Source organism: Schistocerca serialis, chromosome 5, assembly GCF_023864345.2.
Source record: "Schistocerca serialis cubense isolate TAMUIC-IGC-003099 chromosome 5, iqSchSeri2.2, whole genome shotgun sequence".
Taxonomy (NCBI): domain Eukaryota; kingdom Metazoa; phylum Arthropoda; class Insecta; order Orthoptera; family Acrididae; genus Schistocerca; species Schistocerca serialis.
In genome coordinates, this window is record NC_064642.1 from 4112193 (window position 1) to 4133040 (window position 20848).

Genomic DNA, 20848 nt, shown 5'->3' on the forward strand with positions numbered 1-20848 from the left:
CCGGCGGGGTCAGGGATTTTCTCTGCCTCGTGATGGCTGGGTGAGAGACCAGACAGAGTAATCCGCCTAGGGGGCCACCTTATGCAAGCATGTGGCTGGAAACCGTACAGGCCCTTAGTGATGTCTCATATTGCTTCCACTTACTTGTGTCAGCTTCTGTTTTCTTTCCTATCTGCCTTCTTGGCCATCTCTTGCTTTTTCGACCCCGACGATATTAGGCTGCGCGTCTCTTGGGTGTCTTCCATTTTCACTCTCTATTAAAGAAGATCTCAACGGGTCAGACGGCGGAAGAGGATGTTACACATCATTCCAACGGTAGAAGAGGCGGGGCGGAAGAAATCGCTTCACGGCAAGCAGAGCCCGAAGCCTGGGAGTGGTGGTCTGCTAGGAATTCGAAATATTACTCAGTGACTTGGAAGCTGTAAGGTGGTCGTCGCACGGCAAGCTTAACCTGGACGGCGCTCGTGATGTGGCCGGGGAATTTTATACGCACTGGCTCTCTTCACAATTCACAGGCTTGGAAGAAAAAGGATGGATCACAAAGACAACCTAGGCTCTGTGACTGTACACTCTAAGATAAAAACAGACAAAGGTACAACAGAAATAAAATGGCCGAATGGGACAGAAATCGGTAGATGGTGATGTACATGTGCAGGCAAAAGAATGGTTAAAGTTTTAGCAAAATTGGATGATTTATACAAGAGGAACAGCTTCAAGTGCAACTCTTGCCCTTATGCAAGTAGTTATTTGGCTTGGCATTCATTGAGAGAGTTGATGATTATCCTCCTGAGAGATATCGTAACGAATTCTGTCCAACTGTCGCGTTAGATCGTCAAAATCCCGAGCTGGTTGGAGGGCGCTGCCCATAATGCTCCAAATGTTCTCAATTGGAGAGACATCTGGTGACCTTGTTTGCCAGCGCAGGGGTTGGGGCAAGCACGAAGACATGCGTTGTATGCGGGTCGGAATTATTTTGCTGAAAGGTAAGTGCAGAATGGCTTGCAATGAAGGGAAAGAACGGAGAGCAGAAATTCATGGTCGTATCGCTGTGCTGACAGGACGACGACGAAAGGAGACCTGCTCTGAAAAGAAATGTCACCCCAGACCATCACCCCTGGTTGCTGAGCCGTAAGGCAGACGAGAGTCAGATTGGTATCCCAGCACTGTCTGGCGCACCTCCATTCGTTGGTCATCGGGGCTCAGTTCGAAGCGGGACTCATCACTGAAAAAATTATACTCCAGTATACGAGATTCCAGGCCTCATGTGCCGATACCACTGCAGACGGGCTTGCTGGTGTACAAAGGTCAATGACAGTCGTCACAAAGGGCCCTGTGAGGTCAGTCCCCCTTTTGTGTGCCGCCTGCTATTGGTACTTGTGGACGCTGAAGCACCAGCAGCACGTCGGATCGATTACAGTGATGAACCCGGTGCTCCGAGTGCCTCTCTGGCGACTGCTCGCTTCCCTCTTGACGCTGTGTTCTGCCATCCTTCACTCGCTCCTGCCAACATCGTCGAATGGTGGTGACCCTCCTATACAGATGTGAAGCGGTTCGTCGATTACTCCAGCCGGGTTCTTTGATCCCAACTATACATCCTCTCTGAAATGCTGACATCTGCGTATACTGTTCATGTTCCTGTCTGTGGGTGTAAAAGTAGACTGCCTCCAAGTGGTACACCCCAGGCAATGCCGAAAGGTAGCTAAAAGTCTACTACTATCGTGGCGCTGCACTATGTGAACACATCTCGCGGCCTAAGAGTGCAAATGGAAGCAAACAATAAAATGAATGGGTCTTCTCAAAACCCAATGACAAGAGACCCGGCCCATCAGTCCGAGTACTGCAAATTAACATAGAAGGTATAAGTAAGACTAAATGTGATATCCTCTCAAGACTAGCACGGGATAACAATATACATGTCATACTGGTCCAAGAAACACATGTAAACGACGAAGCAGATCTCATGAAAAGAGGTCTCATAAGTGGATACACCGTTGCTGGAGCTATTCACCATGAAAACTATGGATCTGCTACATACGTGCGTAGTGACATTGATAACTGGGCTCCAATAAAAATAAGTTCTTCGGATAACATTTTTAATAGAAACACTAGTAAGTGACCTCACAATAGTCAATGTATATAAACCTCCTAACATCCAATGATCAAAAGAAGCACTCCCTGAAACAAAATACCCTACCTTCTTAATGGACGATTTCAATAGCCACCACAGTTTATGGGGCTATAGTGAAAACGATGATAATGCTCAAGCCCTACTTGAGTGGGCAGATAATGAAGACCTGCAACTAATATATGATGCTAAAGAGAGACACACCTTCTGGTCAGCTAGATGGCAACGCGGTTTCAATCCAGATCTGTGCTTTGTTAGTAGAGACCACAAGGGTAAAGGTTACTCATCAAGCAGGAAAGTATTAACTAACTTCCCGCACAGCCAGCACAGACCTGTCATTGTCCAAATTGGAATACAAGTCCCTCTTATAAAATCTGCTCCAAAACCAAGACGGAATTTTGAAAAGGCTGATTGGGAGTCATACGCAAAACGTGCCGATGCCACTGTACGGTGGATAAAGCCTATCATTAACAACTATGAACGATTTAGTAAAGCTCTTATCGCATCAGCTAAGAAAACTATACCACGCGGTTTCAGGAAAGAATATACACCTGCCTGGAATGAAACAACTGAACGCCTCTATAACGAGTTCAAAGAATCGGGAGACAGGGAAGTGGCAGAGGAACTTATCAAGTCACTTGACAGCGCCCGAAGAGAAAAGTGAAAAAAAAACGTGGAAGATATAGACTTTAGAAAGTCCAGTCGAAAAGCGTGGGTCCTACTCAGGAAGCTAGGATCTGGTGCATACAATCCCTGTGAAAGAGCAAAAATCACTCCCAATGCAATTGCAGGCCGTATAGCCAATATGTCCAGGGCACCTCTTGACAAAGAAACCGCCAGAAACATTAAGAAACTAATTAAAACACGGTGGAGACAAGCTACTGAAAGATCACATCCTGCAGCACCTTTCACAGTGGAAGAACTGAAAACGGCTATCTGGAACATCAAAACTAGGAAGGCAGCTGGGCCAGATGAGTTATACCCAGAATTTATTAAGCAGAGTAGTAAAAATGTTATCAACTAGCTCGTGAACTTCTGTAATAACATCCTTGAAGAAGGCCGAGTGCTTAAGATATTCAAAAGATCTAAAGTATTGCCAATATTAAAACCTGGGAAAACACCAAACAAGCCTGAACATTTTAGACCAATCTCTCTCCTGAGCACCTGCTTCAAACTCTTGGAGAGACTCTTGTATAATCGTATTGGGACGACTTTGAATGAAAGAATCCCCATCGAGCAGGCTGGTTTTCGACCACAACGTAACTGTTGAAACCAAGTACTGGCTTTAACAACACATATCGAGAACGGTTATGAACGGAAACTTAAAACAGCTGTTGCATTTCTAGATTTAACTGCTGCATACGATACTGTGTGGAGGCTTGGTCTTCTTAACAAGACACTTGAGATTATCCCTTGCCAGACCTTGTACAAATTACTAAGTGATATGCTCAGCAATAGAACCTTGAAGTTCATCTAGAAGGAAAGAAGAGTCGAACCATTGTTTCAAACAACGGCCTACCACAAGGTTCTGTATTGGCACCATTACTTTTCATGTGTACATAAGCGACATACCAACAACAAATGGACGGCGGTTCTGTTATGCAGATGACATGGCCCTGGCTGTGCAACATGAAAGTTTTGAACAGTGTGAAAACTCCCTTAACCAAGACCTCGGAGTAATGGGTAAATATTTCAGATCTTGGAGACTAATTCCTAACCCGATAAAGTCAGAAGTTACAGTGTTTCATTCAAACAACCAACAGGCTACCCAATCCCTTGAGGTTACCTTTGCTGGTAGAAAGTTAAAGCATAACCCAACCCCAAAATATCTTGGTATTAAATTCGATAGATCGCTTACATTCAAACCACACCTAATAGATGCTGCTGCTAAGATATGTTCAAGAAATAATATTATTCAAAAGCTCGCCAATACTAGATGGGGAGCTGATGTACATACTGTGCAGCCTCCCCTGCAGCCGTCGAGTGGATGGAAAACCTAGACATAGAACTTTAAAGAGACTCTATAGATTCCATATATGTGATTGCTGAATGACCTTACAGCAAAAATTTCTATATGATAATTTTATCTTACCTATGACAAGATACCTTATTGTAACAACCTGTGTATGCCTACTTTATCCTTAATTGAATGTCCATAAGACGAGACATTATCCATGTGTTATAATGTATGTTGATTTTATCTTTATCTGTCTGTATGTATTTAAACATGAAACCATTTGTACTTGAGAACCACATACACTAAATAAATAACCTGTCTGCGAGGCATAGTTACTGTCGAACTGAGTACACGGAATAAAATTTGCAAAGACTTTACGCCCTTGGTATCGACATGTTCCTAGTCAGCTGTGCGGTGAAATTGCGCTGCAGCGTTTAGCGGAACATCCTCCTCTAGCATTACTTTTACTCAACAGTAGTTAAAGATATTAGTATTATTTTTCTAATTTTGGACACGCCAATATTATCTTAGTTGCTTTTCTGAAAACTTTCATATCATTTTATACACAGGGTGTTATATTTCAAGCTAAAATTTATGAAAAGGAATTGCTTTATAAAATATTTTAGTTTCGATGATAAAATCCGTAAGTACTAGTACCAAATGTAAACCTAAAATTATCTTTTTAGGAACATTTAAAGTCATGAATTATATCCACACTTAAAATTTCTATTATTAATTACCCTATCCTGTAATGTTTACTGTGTTCATTTCTGGATTTATTTATGAAATAATAATCGAAATTAATAATGTAACGAAAACTAGTATAGGATTCATTTGTTAAGAAAAATTGTAAACCCTTTGGAATATTTTTATTTTCGCAGAGTGTGAGAGTCGTAAGCTCGTCTCTGGTGTGATAGGACGTATTTTTGTGTAGTAAGTGCGAACAATGTAATTTCGGCTTTGTTAATGCGAAAAATCTACTGTATGGTACACTAGAACGTGAATAATCAGTGGAAAATATATTTACATACAAAAATTCTGCAACAAAAAATGGTTCAAATGGCTCTGAGCACTATGGGACTTAACATCTGGGGTCATCAGTCCCCTAGAACTTAGAACTACTTAAACCTAACTAACCTAAGGACATCACACACATCCATGCCCGAGGCAGGATTCGAACCTGCGACCGTAGCAGTCACGCGGTTCCGGACTGAAGCGCCTAGAACCGCTCGGCCACACCGGCCGGCGATTCTGCAACAACAGTCTTCCAATTTATTTAGTTCAAAGCGACCTTGAGGACCTGATGTTAGATTTTCAGCTTCAAGAATCAGGCCCCTAGACAAGGAGAACTGCAGCCATCTCAGCATGATAAGGTACGTAAGAAAACTTGAAAGTTTATTGTAATCTTCGCTCCTCTCAAACCTCTATAAAAGACCTTGCTTATTAATTATCTGGACTGGGCCTTGTTTAATGTGGACAGCGGAGGGAAAAAGAAGGAGGGGGGGGGGGAAGGGAAGGAGATTACAAGTGATACAAATTCACCCATCGGCAGGTAAAGTTTACAGTTTTGCGTTTTACTTCGATATCTGTGTGAACATCTATTTTTGAGTAATTTGCGTAACACCTTCGTCGTGTGTTTCCTATTTTTTTTTCCTAGAGTGTATTGTCATGAATAAGGCTTGGTGTGGGAGTGTGTCAGATGTTTTCCGGCAGTCAAGAAATACTGAAAGTACTTGAAGGGCCTGATCAGTGGCTTTCAGGATGTCACGCTAGAAAAGCAAGACCAGAGTCTCCAAAACTTTCCCCACGTGAAATTCCCTGATGTTTCTCTGGTTTCCAGACACGTCTTAGCATTTTTCCCTGCCAAATTTTGAGATCTCAAGGGTAACTTGAGACGTAAGTTGACAATCTGTCGTTGCAGCTACGGTACAAGAAACAAAAGTTCAAACGAGGAAATATTTTTAAAAACTTGCAAGCAGATGGCGTTTCCTGATGTGATCAAAAATCTTAAGCAGAAACATCAACGTCTTTGGTAGTGAACCGTTTTTAGATGGAGAAAGCAAGCCAAATGGTATGTCTGTTTCATTAAGACCACTGATGTTATTTTATTTCAATAAAACGAAACACTTTTGGTGACAAAAATAGATTTTTGCTACGAGTCGCAAGACGGATTTAAAATACCTTCACTGATTTCGGAAGAAACCTCAGAAAAATGTAGACCTCTTGAAAGAAGTGTATAAGTCGTGAAAGAATGGTGTAAACCAACACTGCAGATGACTGCGAATAAAATGTTGGTTCAGCAATGTTCGCTACCCACTGTTTCTATCTATTATTTTACAGGTGTAGTATAATTTTTCTTTAGAGAAATAAATGAGCGTATAGCGTACAAACCGCCATAATTTTCTTCTTCTTATCGTCCATGCTCTATAGCATATAAACTACTTTTAAAGTGCCAAAATGTACTAGAACGAATAAAATGTCTATGAAACGCCACACTGTACCGTGTACTTGCGGTGAGACAGTCGCAGTTCCTGCACTCCATCACCCATGGCCTCTAGCTTGCTGAGGAGCACCACAGTCCTGGGTCCAAGGATAAACTATGAAAATCCGCTGCATTACGCCACACACAAACAGACACATCCTGGGGGCAGATCAGTGAGACTACATCCGACGAGCAGAGGCTGCAAATTAGTAGGAACTGAATGGTTTCAGATCCATTACAGGCCCAATCCATCACAGACTACCCGCAGAAGCGACCTGCGGTTTTGGCCCGTCATGGAAATCCACTCCTGTGGCCAGCTATTCACGAGCCACGGACAGCATGTTGATGAAATGAGACCACGGTGATCAATCCATGCAACAGATAACTTGTTCAAATACTCTGTGAATCAATAATAATGAGGGTAGGTAGCAACTCAACTTAAAGATGATTGCTGAGCCACAGACAGGCACGTAGAGAGAAGACATAACACTGTCGCAACTAAATTTTCAGCCATAGCCTTTGTCAGAAAACGAGAGCACACACGCTTCCACACAATCACTCAGACACACCTCACGCACACATGACCTCTGTCTCTGGCTGCTGTGTCTCCAGTCTCTGAGACTCAGTTCCAAACAAACCACTCCTCACGCCTCCCTGCCTCTCATGTCGGCAGCTGCTGGGCTAGTGGCAAGAAGTGGTGGCAGCACTGACTGAAATCTGAGGGGATGCGTAGGGAGGGGAGAAGGAGTGGGAAGCAGAGCACGTACTCAGCTCACTCAGCCAGCGACGATGCATGACACCTCAGTAAACAAGTACTGACCCAAAAACGAGAATTTTCCATTGCTTTTTTTCAAATTTCCCTGAAATATCCCGGATTTTCCTGACGTTTTGAAATTCCCTGAATATTCCCTGATTTCCAGAACCTGTGACAACCCAAATGAGTAACATTTTGGGAATAAATGCTGGTTGGTCTGGAGGGGTTTATTCTGTTTGAGATGACTCATTACATTGTAAGATCCTACAACAGACTGATGTCACAGCTCTCGGACAGTCATATCGTGGATCGCTCCTGCTACCCTTCTCGTAGACGGGTGTGATCTGTTTCTCGCAGTTGCAGGATACCGGCACATGTTCACACAGCACTGCTCTGTTATCACCTGAGTGGCTGCAGCAGGGCGCACTTACCAGAGTCCAGCGAGACCTCGCTGAGCAGCATCCACTGGTCGGCGAAGCGCAGGTGCAGCCGCAGGAAGCGCGCCACGCGCTGCTGCAGCGAGATGCTGACGTTGACGGCCGGCTCGCCGGGCGGGGGGGCGACGCGCCGCGTCAGCGCCGCCTGGTAGTGCCGCCCGTCCAGGCTCAGGTACACCGACACCTCAGAGAACACCTGCACACAGCCACACAGCTGGCTCACACCTCGGAGAACACCTGCACAGGCACACAGTGGGCTCACACCTTGGAGAACACCTGCACAGGCACACAGTGGGCTCACACGTCAGAGAACACCTGCACACAGCCACACAGCTGGCTCACACCTTGGAGAACACCTGCACAGCCACACAGCTGGCTCACACCTCGGAGAACACCTGCACAGGCACACAGTGGGCTCACACCTTGGAGAACACCTGTACAGGCATACAGCCAGCTCACTGCAGTGGCGCCTCGTTTCGCACACAGAGAAATGGTCATCTCTTATTATGATGTGCTAAACAAAGCACCTTTTTCTACTGACTGTCTCATTCCAAAATAGGCCACAAGCAGACTATGTATAGGGAAATGATATTTATGGAATATTTCGCTAGTACTTGTAGCAACATAGACATATTAAACACTGAGACACACATTGTTGGAGTTTGACAATAATATCTGCTCCGCATTTCTTTGTGAGCTGGCTTTCGGCTTTCTAGACCACCATCAGAGAACTTAAGACTAAACAACGTATTCACACTACACAAGCAAGATTTCCTAGTTGTTCAAATACTGCTTTTTCCAAAGATATATTGAAAGGAGTCTACTGCGGTACACTTGTATGTGGCACCCGAATATGTTAATAATACTAAGGTAACCTAAAATGAAATTATTGTATTATGAACGATATATGTCTCTGATAGGATTTAAGAAGCTGACAGCTGACTGTGCAGGACAGCAGACCTGAAGATACTGCTTCTAGTCTATTTGTAGTGTTGCAGTAAGATAGCGCTTGGCGCACATTAGTGTGTAGCTGTCTGTGAGCGAAAGAGGATGGAGTAGGCAGTTTTTGTAGTGTGCTCTGTGAAGCCACCAAGTGTTAGATTTTAATGTATTAAGTACGAGTATATGCATTGTTTGAGATATGAATCTGGAAGCAGAAGTCTTCACGCAAGCATGGTAAAGACGTTAAATATTTATGACCCTCGTTTTGCCAGCACATTAGTGTAGATGAGTTGTTGATTATTTGTAATTCTTGAGTAAACGCACAATGTACGGAAACTGATTTGATGTAAAGGCTAGTTAGATATTTCCCATTTGTAATGTGTCTAAGATTTGCTAACACAGGTATTTGTAGAATGAGATTTTCACTCTGCAGCGGAGTGTGCGCTGATATGAAACTTCCTGGCAGATTAAAACTGTGTGCCAGACCGAGACTCGAACTCGGGACTTTTGCCTTTCGCGGGTAAGTGTTCTACCAACTGTGCTCAGTTGGTAGAGCACTTGCCCGCGAAAGGCAAAGGTCCCGAGTTCGAGACTCTGTCCGGCACACAGTTTTAATCTGCCAGGAAGTTTCAGGTATTTGTAATTTGATGACTTGTATTTATGATTTTTTAGGCCGGCAGGTGCGGCCGAGCGGTTCTAGGCGCGTCAGTCTGGAACCGCGGGACCGCTACGGTCGCAGGTTCTAATCCTGCCTCGGGCATGGATGTGTTTGATGTCCTTAGGTTAGTTAGGTTTAAGTAGTTCTAAGTTCTAGGGGACTGATGACCTGAGATGTTAAGTCCCATAGTGCTCAGAGCCATTTGAGCCATTGCTTTTTTACTGGGTCAGATTATTCTTGCTGTACAAATCTCATTGTTTGTGAATCAATTAGTAAAAAGGGTGCAATTTTTCTGAGTAATGTAATTTCAATTGTCAGACATTTTGAAAAGCCAAACTTAACTTTTGAACGCACTGGGTGTGACCGGCTGCAGATAGTAGCACATGTCGGAACGAATGACGCTTGCCGCTTGGGTTCTGAGGCCATCCTTGGTTCCTTCCGGCGGCTGGCTGATTTGGTGAAGACAACCAGCATCGCACGCGGAGTGCAAGCTGAGCTTAATATCTGCAGCATAGTGCCCAGAATCGATCGCGGTCCTCTGGTTTGGAGCCGTGTGGAGGGTCTAAACCAGAGGCTCAGACGACTCTGCGACTATAATGGCTGCAAATTCATCGACCTCCGTTATTGGGTGGAGAACTGTAGGGCCCCCCTAGACAGGTCAGGCGTGCACTACACACCGGAAGCAGCTACTAGGGTAGCAGAGTACGTGTGGCGTGCACACGGGGGTTTTTTAGGTTAGAGGGACCCCCCCTTGGGCGAAACGATAAAATACCTGACGGCTTACCAGAGAGGACATTATCATCGTTGATAAAGAACGTCCGTCCTCAGAGACCAAAAACAGGAAAAGTCAACGTAATATTGGTAAACTGCAGGAGTATCCAGGGCAAGGTTCCTGAATTAGTATCTCTTATTGAAGGAAATAGTGCGCATATAGTATTAGGAACGGAAAGTTGGTTAAAACCGGAAGTGAACAGTAACGAAATCCTAGACACAGAATGGAATATATACCGCAAGGATAGGATAAACGCCAATGGTGGAGGAGTATTTATAGCAGTAAAGAATTCAATAATATCCAGTGAAGTTATTAGCGAATGCGAATGTGAAATAATCTGGGTTAAGTATCAAAGGTGGGTCAGATATGATAGTCGGATGCTTCTATAGACCACCTGCATCAGCAACCGTAGTAGTTGAGCGCCTCAGAGAGAACCTGCAGAACGTCGTGAAGAAGTTTCGTGATCATACTATTGTAATAGGGGGAGACTTCAATCTACCAGGTATAGAATGGGATAGTCACACAATCAGAACTGGAGCCAGGGACAGAGACTCTTGTGACATTATCCTGACTGCCTTGTCCGAGAATTACTTCGAGCAGATAGTTAGAGAACCAACTCGTGAAGCTAACGTTTTAGACCTCATAGCAACAAATAGACCGGAACTTTTCGACTCCGTGAATGTAGAAGAGGGTATCAGTGATCATAAGTCAGTGGTTGCATCAATGACTACAAGTGTAATAAGAAATGCCAAGAAAGGAAGGAAAATATATTTGCTTAACAAGAGTGATAGGGCACAAATCGCAGAATATCTGAGTGACCACCATCAAACGTTCATTTCTGAGGAAGAGGATGTGGAACAAAAATGGAAAAAATTCAGGAACATCGTCCAGTACGCCTTAGATAAGTTCGTACCGACTAAGGTCCAAAGCGAGGGGAAAGATCCACCGTGGTATAACAATCATGTACGAAAGGTACTACGGAAACAAAGAAAGCTTCATCATAGGTTTAAGAGTAGTCGAATCATAGCTGATAAGGAAAAGCTGAACGAAGCGAAAAAGAGCGTAAAGAGAGCAATGAGAGAAGCATTCAACGAATTCGAACATAAAACATTGGCAAACAATCTAAACAAGAACCCTAAAAAGTTTTGGTCATATGTAAAATCGGTAAGCGGATCTAAATCCCCTATTCAGTCACTCGTTGACCACGATGGCACCGAAACAGAGGACGACCGAAGAAAGGCAGAAATACTGAATTCAGTGTTCCGAAACTGTTTCACTGCGGAAAATCGTAACACGGTCCCTGACTTCAGCCGTCGCACGGACGCCAAAATGGAAAATATTGAAATAAACGATATCGGAATTGAAAAACAACTGCTATCACTTAGTAGCGGAAAAGCATCCGGACCAGACGAGATACCCTTAAGATTCTACAGTGATTATGCTAAAGAACTTGCCCCCTTTCTATCAGCAATTTATCGTAGATCGCTGGAAGAACGTAAAGTACCTAGCGACTGGAAGAAAGCGCAGGTCGTTCCCATTTTCAAGAAGGGTCATAAATCAGATGCGAATAATTATAGGCCTATTTCGCTTACGTCAATCTGTTGTAGAATAATGGAACATGTTTTGTGTACTCGTATTATGACGTTCTTAGATAATACAAATCTCCTTCATCATAACCAACATGGATTCCGCAAACAGAGATCATGTGAAACTCAGCTCGCCCTATTTGCCCAAGAAATTCACAGTGCCGTAGACACTGGCGAGCAGATTGATGCCGTATTCCTGGACTTCAGGAAGGCATTTGATACGGTTCCGCACTTACGTTTAGTGAAAAAAATACGAGCTTACGGAATATCGGACCAGGTTTGTGATTGGATTCAGGATTTCCTAGAAGAAAGAACACAACATGTCATTCTTAACGGTTCAAAATCTGCAGATGTAGAGGTAATTTCGGGAGTACCGCAGGGAAGCGTGATAGGACCTTTATTGTTTACAATATACATAAATGACTTAGTTGACAACATCGGTAGCTCCGTCAGGCTATTTGCAGATGACACGGTTGTCTACAAGAAAGTAGCAACATCAGAAGACTCGTACGTACTCCAGGAGGACCTGCAGAGGATTAATGCATGGTGCGACAGCTGGCAGCTTTCCCTAAACGTAGATAAATGTAATACAATGCGCATACATAGGGGCAGAAATCCATTCCAGTACGATTATGGCATAGGTGGTAAATCATTGGAAGCGGTAACGACCGTAAAATACTTAGGAGTTACTATCCGGAGCGATCTGAAGTGGAATGATCACATAAAACAAATAGTGGGAAAAGCAGGCGCCAGGTTGAGATTCATAGGAAGAATTCTAAGAAAATGTGACTCATCGACGAAAGAAGTAGCTTACAAAACGCTTGTTCGTCCGATTCTTGAGTATTGCTCATCAGTATGGGACCCTTACCAGGTTGGATTAATAGAAGAGATAGACATGATCCAGCGAAAAGCAGCGCGATTCGTCATGGGGACATTTAGTCAGCGCGAGAGCGTTACGGAGATGCTGAACAAGCTCCAGTGGCGGACACTTCAAGAAAGGCGTTACGCAATACGGAGAGGTTTATTATCGAAATTACGAGAGAGCACATTCCGGGAAGAGATGGGCAACATATTACTACCGCCCACATATATCTCGCGTAATGATCACAACGAAAAGATCCGAGAAATTAGAGCAAATACGGAGACTTACAAGCAGTCGTTCTTCCCACGCACAATTCGTGAATGGAACAGGGAAGGGGGGATCAGATAGTGGTACAATAAGTACCCTCCGCCACACACCGTAAGGTGGCTCGCGGAGTATAGATGTAGATGTAGATGTAGAAATTGAAATACAGTTTCAGTAAAAAGTCAGACTTAATAATTCACCAAAATCAGTACCAGCTCCCTGTGCAGGTCACACGGTTTTCAAAGATGTTGGATTTTTCTTAAATGTTTTCATTTATCATCCAAAAGAATTTCATGTACATTTCAAAGTATTATGCCCAGAATTGCACACCGCTGAACCTGTAGCTAGTATATACTTTTTTTTTTTTTTTCATGAGAGACCTGAATGTATCGCGTTCCACTGTTGCTGCTTTAGAGATAGGGCAATTTAATTTACTCGTTATGTGCACAGGGACCAAAGTTATCAGTTTTGAACAGAGCCAGAGGATTCTATGCCTAAGGAGCTGAACGTATTTTTCAGTGACTGTATTTCTTTATTAGTTTTGGGAGTTGCATTGCCCAATCAATTCGTATAAAGTGTTTGCTAACTATAACACTGAGTAAGTACACCCTTTGCAGTTACAACAGGCTACACGATAACTCGAGTTTTGTGTGCATCCTCAGTTCAGGCATTCATTCAACGTAGTCAAGAGGTTATTATTTAAAGAACGTTTACATATGGTAATCTGAAGGTTATGCAACCCAAAATCGAATGATTCTCTGAGTTAACCATATCGTACTACAGTTGGTCTACTCTTTTGACCTATACAGGGAGTGGGAACAAATAGTGAAACACGAAAAACACAACACATCACCACGCCTAATACGATGTAGGAAAACCGGTGCCATTCGAAACAGCTTCCAGTAGTCTCTAAATGGATAAATACAGGTCTTGCGAGGTTTTCAAGTAAACCTCAGACCACTATTCATGCAAAACATTGGCAAGTTCAGGTAGCGATGATGCGGACAGCGACCACCCATCCTCCTCTCCAAACTACACCATAAATTCTCAATAATGTTGAGAGCTGATGACTGCAGTCTCCAGGGAAGAACCAGCAAGTCATCCTGGGTGATGCGAGCTGTGTGAACAGGGCCCCGACATATGGGAAAGCAGCATCAGCACTGGAGAACAAACATGGTACAATGGGATGGAGCTGAACAGCCAAAATCGTCGCATAATCCTTGACAGTAATGCGAACTTGCAGGGCACCTTTGGGGCTCATGGTACACCACGACATGGCTCCCGAAATCATCGCCCAACCACCGCCAAGTTTCGCCCTTCGGACGTAAACTTGGCCAGAAGTCTGAAACAGCGTGAAGTTAAGTCTCATCCGACCAACTAAAATTCTTCCATTACCCCAAACTGCAGGTTTAATATCGTGGTCACCACTTTTTTCTGTTCTGGTCATTTGCATCTCTGACTGAAAAAAACTGGAAATTTGTGGTAAGGTCTTATGGGACCATACGGCTGAGGTCATCGTTTCCTGAGCTAACACATTACTTAATGTAGCTAAAACTAACTTACGCTAAGGACAACACGCACACCCATGGCCAAGGGGTGACTCGAACCTCCGACGAGGGCAGCCGCGCGAACCGTGACAAGGCGCCCTAGTCTACGCGGCTACCCCGCGCGGCTCACTTGTAGTTTTTTGCATTTCCGACTTGCAGTTTTGCATTTCGAGCTCGCCCTGAAATTACCATGTTACAGATCTCCATTTGTGACGTTTTGGCGCTGAGAGGCTTCGCGAATGCGACATTCACTTTCGCAGCAACTTTTGCAACTGTCCTCTTATTTTTCGTCACAATCCTCTCCAAAAACCGTCTCTCGAGATCACTCAACGCACACTTTTTCGGCTTTCCCTGTACGCGGTACAAATCTTCGATACAGTGGCTCTTGAAACATTCAAGCTTCAGCTGCCTTTGTTACGGAAGCATCAACCAAACGACAACCAACAATTTGCCGACATTGCAATTCTCTTCGCTCCGACCTGATTCACTCACAACCACTCAGAACACTGTTCTGACCACGACTGACATTTGCGAAGTACTGAGGACACTGCAGAGCCGCCATGTGTGGTCAAATGGGACAGAACAACCTGCAGGCTTTGCTAGCATCTGCACTTACGTTGAAGTATGCATTTCTGCCGGAGTTTCCGTATTTTTGTCCGAACGCTGTATATTCATATATTTTTCATATTTGCATACAATGTAAAACGTTTATTTGCACATACCGTATTTGTGTGCATTTCAGTATCTTATGCCAGTTTTATCATTCTGTGTATAGCTTACACTCTAACTAAGAACTGTGTAACGTGTCTTGTACAAGGTGTCTAGTTAGTGAACCACTGTGTTTAGCGATCTGTAGTGACATTTTTAGCGCCTAAAACATTCACTACGCCATTTCATTTCTTTATTTGTACCCATGTCAGTTTTAAGTACTGCAAATTGTGCTTTTGCCATGCTCGTAGATGCATAATCTTAAAACTGGAAATAGCAGTATTTTTACAGTTGAAAACTGAAGCTGATGTGATGTGAACTGTCCGTTAAGTCTTAAATTCTCTGACGATGAACTAGGAAGACGAAAGTCGGTTATGAACAAAATACAAAATAAACATTCTTGTGGAACTTTAATATTGTGTGTTTCAGTGTTTAAAATGATGAAAACCCAGGTATACCGTCACAATGTATCATCCAAGATACTTAAACGTGAGACAGGAAAATAATTACAAGTAGATGTATCGAACTGTCTAAAATATGATGAGCACGATAGTTGTGACCTACATCAACTGGTGGGCATTAAAAAGTTGTAATCAATGCCTCAGAAGAAACATAGAATCAATGGCTCAGCGGCATTATACAAATGGCAGCATGGCAGAAAAGTGTCCATGCCAACACCCGACAAGGAAAGCTCAGACAGAAGAGGTCACTCACATTGGTCATCTTTTCCACGACTGCAGTACACATGCAGGTACAACGAATGTTGCGCCAGTACAATGCGCTTCTGAAGCGTTGTCGAGATATCGGCGTTCGATGTTTTACAAGTTTGTTGACTGTCATACCACTCTGACAACGCAACCGAGGTCTGTCAATAGTGCGTTCGACACTCGAATTTTTTCTTTTCTTTTTTTTATTTAAGTTTCTATCACACTTGCATCGCTACAGAATCATGTTTCTTCCGAAAGAAACAATAATAACGATAGTAACAATAATGATAGTCATAGTGGTACACTCGTGGAGAGGTACATCCGACGTTTCACGGGCGATCGAAAATTTCCCGTTCGAAGTCGTTGCTGCAGCCTATTTACAACAAAATGAGGCCCTCATGCGGGTATATAAGCACCGACATGCAGGCAAGACTTTAGTCCGGCATTCGAACGGAAACGTTTCGATCGCCATTACACAATAAGGGCTCATTATGACACTGAACACTTGTTTATCGATACTTTGATATGCGTATCGTGGTGGAGACATACCAGACGATACATACGGTGAATAATGTGAAATTTTTCTACGACACGCACTTACAAATATCAATAAAAGTTCTTTAAATTTATCGTGATCCTTTTTCATATCTCCATTATGTATCAGCACAGTGGTTAGTATTATCATTAGTGTTCATTCCCGATTAAACATCATTCGTCGGAGCGATACAAGTGTTTGGGGAAAGTTTAGGAAAAACAAAATGCTGAGCCCGGAATCCGCAGACTCGTGGTCTGCCGCCATTGCTGGCACCGGTAACGTCACTGCCCGATTGATGGCGTTGCCATACGGAACTCAACAGGTTCGTAAATATTTGAACGTCTCGAAAAAGGTTGGGATCCGCACCGTACTAAAGCGGTATCTCTTGCAGCAAAGTGTATACAGCAACCGCACAGTGTGAGCGAAGTCGGTGAACTGGTGGCCGTTTGCTACCATTGTCAGTGAAAACGTTGAACGCTAAGCCATGTATACACTGGCATTTTTATTCCAAAAACTTAAGTGTCCGCCTCTCCCCCACCCTCACCTACCTTTGACTCATCATCGACCGTCACCTCACATGGATCCCTCGGCTCCACTCTATCCAATCCAAAGCCCACAACCGCCTCCATCTCCTTAAACTCCTCTCGGGCCAGACATGGGTGTTGAACCCCTCTACCACCCTCCACACCTACAAATTCCTGATCCGTCCCATACTCTGTTATGCCAGTCCCACCTGGATATCCACCCCCGCCAAATTCCATAAGTCTCTCCAGTTCCTCGAGCGCCATGCACTCCACCTCACCTTCCGTATCTGCCTCCTGTCCCCCAGATTCCTTTCCCCCATCTGCTCCTTTTCCACGTCCTCTATACCTCCCACAGACTTGATCTCCCCCCCCCATCCCCTGGTTGCTCCTCTCCAACCCCTGCCCACTGCCGTGCCTCCACTGTTGTGTCTCCCCTACCCTCCATCTCTACACCCTTCATCTCCTTTCCCAAGGTGGCTTCTGTCAACTCCCCCTCCTGGATGATGCCCTCTCTCCCTCCATTTATCCCTCCTATCAACTCTGATCCTCACCTCCCCCTCCCTCCCTCTGTCCTTTTCCCAGGATCCCTCTCCCCCACACCTTCCATCCTGTATTTTCCCCTCCTACCCTCTCTTTGACTTCTTTCTCTCCCTCGAGTCCTTTTGCTTTCCCCTCCGCTGCCTTCCCCACTCCTTCTCGCATCCACCTTCTCCACCTTTTTCTGTGTCCTCTCCCTCCATCAGCCCCCCCTTTTTTGCTTTCCCCCTTTTTTCCCCTCATCCGTCCGGGTTCTTCCCCCCCTCCCCATCAGTGTGTGTTACCTTTGTATCTAATGTCTGCTGCAGTGTTCGAGTGTTCAGTGTTGTGCGCAACCTTTTTAAAGCGTTGCTAACAGAAACCATACTGTCGCTGTGTTTATTTAATTGTGCCTGTCTACTTACTATGTGTCTCCTAGGAATCGTCAACCCCGTGTTTTTTCTATTTTAACTTCCACAACTTTCCGCCATTTTACTGTTTTTAACAACGTCACCGTTTTATCGCCTTTTTTATATTGTTTGTTATTTTTCATTATGTTTTTTCACTCTTTTATCGGCTGTGGAGCGGAGTATTAAGCTGCTGTCAGCCCCCCCCCCCCCCCCCCCTCTGGCGGTTGGATCGAAATTCAATAAAGAAAAAAAGTCGTACATTGTTAGTGTACCACTTTGCATTACCGTATGTTGATTGTCCGTGTTAACTAAGTTGTTTGAGAATTTAAAAAGTATCTTCTAATCATGGATTGAGTGGTATTCCTTATTACTTTGGCACTTTATCGAAGCACATGCTCTGACAATTCTCTCTCGTATATCATGCAAACAGTAAATATTCGCCGAATACGGCGTACCCATCTAACGTGCCATTGACATGTAAACACCATTCGACGGTTTCTCAATACAACACTAATAGGAACGGTAAGGCTAGTATCGGTGAATAAAGCCAAAGTGAATGATGTATTCCTTGGAAGAACAAGTTGATATGCTTCTCATTTATGGACACTGCCAACGAAATTCAGTGAGAGCTAGAGACTTATACGCTGAAAGATATCCTCAACGTACTCACCCTACACGTCGTACATTTAAATATGTGAATGATAAATTGAGAACAACTGGATCCTTGATGCATAGGAAATATATCCGGAAAACGAAAGTTACTAACGAGGAAACGGAAATTGGTACCTTTTCCACTGTGGTTCGAGATGCTTGTGTTAGTTAGCGACAAATCGCAAGGGAATCTGGCATGAGCCAGAGTAGAGTTGTTCGTGTTCTGCATCGCCATAAATATCATCCTTACCACATCAGTCTCCACCAAGAATTAACTGGTACGGGTTGTATGTGTCGCATTGAATTCTGCCGATGGGCTCGACTTCAGATTCAGAGGTATGACACGTTTATTAATTTTATTTTATTTACTGACAAGGCTACATTCAAAAAACCACAGAAATGTTAATTTACATGACATGCATTATTGGGCATCTGAAAATCCATGTTGGCTGTGGAAAGTTTCACACCAAAAACCGTTGTCGGTGAATTGTAGGCCCCTATTTCATCGAAGGAAATCTCAATGGTAGGAGGTACACCACATTCCTGCAAGAAACATTGTCTGTTATTGGAGGAAATACCTTTAGGAACAAGGAACAGAGTGTGGTACTAACACGATGGGTGTCCGGCACATTTTTTGCTGATGGCTAGAAATGAGTTGCAGGGACAATACCCAAATCGTTGGACTGGACGCAGAGGAGATGTGTCGTGGCCGGGTCGTTCACCAGACTTGAGGCCTCTGCATTTTTTCGTGTGAGGATTCGTAAAAGACATTGTTTATAAAGACGTTCCAACTACTCGTGAAGATATGCGAGAGAGAACTGTCAGAGCATGTGCTTCGATAAGTGCAGAAGTGATAAGGAATACCACTCAAACCATAATAAGAAGATTGCAGCACTGCTTTAATACCAGAGGTAATCACTTCGAACACCTTCTGTAAATGGACGTTCATGTGACCTTTGTAGACCTTCAAAGACCTTACTGTTACACATCATTGGAGTCGTCTCGATAGCCGCTATCAGAAAATAAGTACCAAACTATAGCATCCCATTTAAAAAACAAAGTTGACCTTTATATATCTGAAGCGACCCCACCTAGCAACAAAAACCACCGTCATAGTATGGTCTTCTTTGTCCCATGCAACTTTTGTCGTCATACTTTCGGAGGTATTCTTGGTGGTAATAGTTAGTGACTCACCCTATATCACATCTTACATACCATTCTGAGAAAATGCGGAACGTCATTTCCCATTCCTCAGAAATAATGAAACCACTGAATCTACGTAAAATACATTGTTTCAGTTAAATTTGCAACTGACCATCGACAGTGCAAAACGTATCGTTTTGTAAAACTGTGTGAAATCACTTACTGAAGCGCTTTAGAAGTAACTACGAAGCCTGAAGGTGGCTGTAACAGGTACCTACTGATACAAAATATTACGTGCTCAGCCAGAGAGTTAACGATATGTTCCTCTGCGAATGAGTAATGCTAATACTGCGAATAACAAATACCACCGTCACACCTTAGCAAACCATGACAGAGGACCCGAGAAAATTCTGATGGTATGTAAAATCGCCAAGCGGGTCTAAGGCTTCCATCTAGTCCCTTGTTGACCATTCTGGTGTTGCAGTTGAAGACAGCAAAACGAAACCCGAAGTTTTAAATTTCACGTTCAAGACATCGTTCACGCAGTAGAACCGTACAAAGATACCGTCATTTCACCATCGGACAGACTGCCGTATGGACGAAATAGTAATAAGCATACCTGACGTAGGGAAGCAACTTCAAGATTTGAAAACAAATGAATCACCAGGTCCGGATGGAATACCAGTTCGATTTCACAAAGAGTACTCTACGGCATTGTCCCCTTACCTAGCTTGAATTTATCGTCTCTCGCCCAGCACAAAGCCCCAAGTGACTGGGAGAAAGCGCAGGTGACTCCAGTATATAAGAAAGGTAAAAGAACGGACGCTCAGAATTGCAGACCAGTATCCCTAACTTCGGTTTGCTGCAGAATCCTTGAAGGTATTCTCAGTTCGAATATAATAAACTTTCTTGAGGCTAAGAAGCTTATGTTCCTGAATCGGCATGGTTTTAGAAAGCATCGCTTGTACAAAACTCAGTTTTCCCTTTTCTCACATGATATATTGAGAACAATGGATAAAGGGCAACAAGCAGATTCCGTACTTCTAGATTTCTGGAAAGCATTTGACACGGTTCCCCATTTCAGGCTGTTAACGAAGGTACGAACATACTGAATACGTTTACATATAGGTGAGTAGCTCGAAGACTTCTTAAATAATAGATCCCAGTATGTTGTCTTCGACGGCAAGTGTTCATCAGACACAAGGGTATCGTCTCGTCAGGAGTGCCCCAGAAAAGTGTGATAGGACCGCTGTTGCTTTCTAAGTACA

General features: G+C 43.7%; 1 protein-coding gene across 1 annotated transcript in view; it reads right to left on the reverse strand.

Annotated features, from left to right (window-relative positions):
* LOC126481698 (discoidin domain-containing receptor 2-like) overlaps positions 1 to 20848 on the reverse strand; it is a 337607-nt gene that overhangs the window by 136846 nt on the left and 179913 nt on the right. The window contains exon 8 of the mRNA XM_050105647.1: positions 7750 to 7951. Within this exon, the coding sequence (XP_049961604.1) occupies positions 7750 to 7951 (202 nt within the window). The remainder of the gene's footprint in view (positions 1 to 7749; positions 7952 to 20848) is intronic.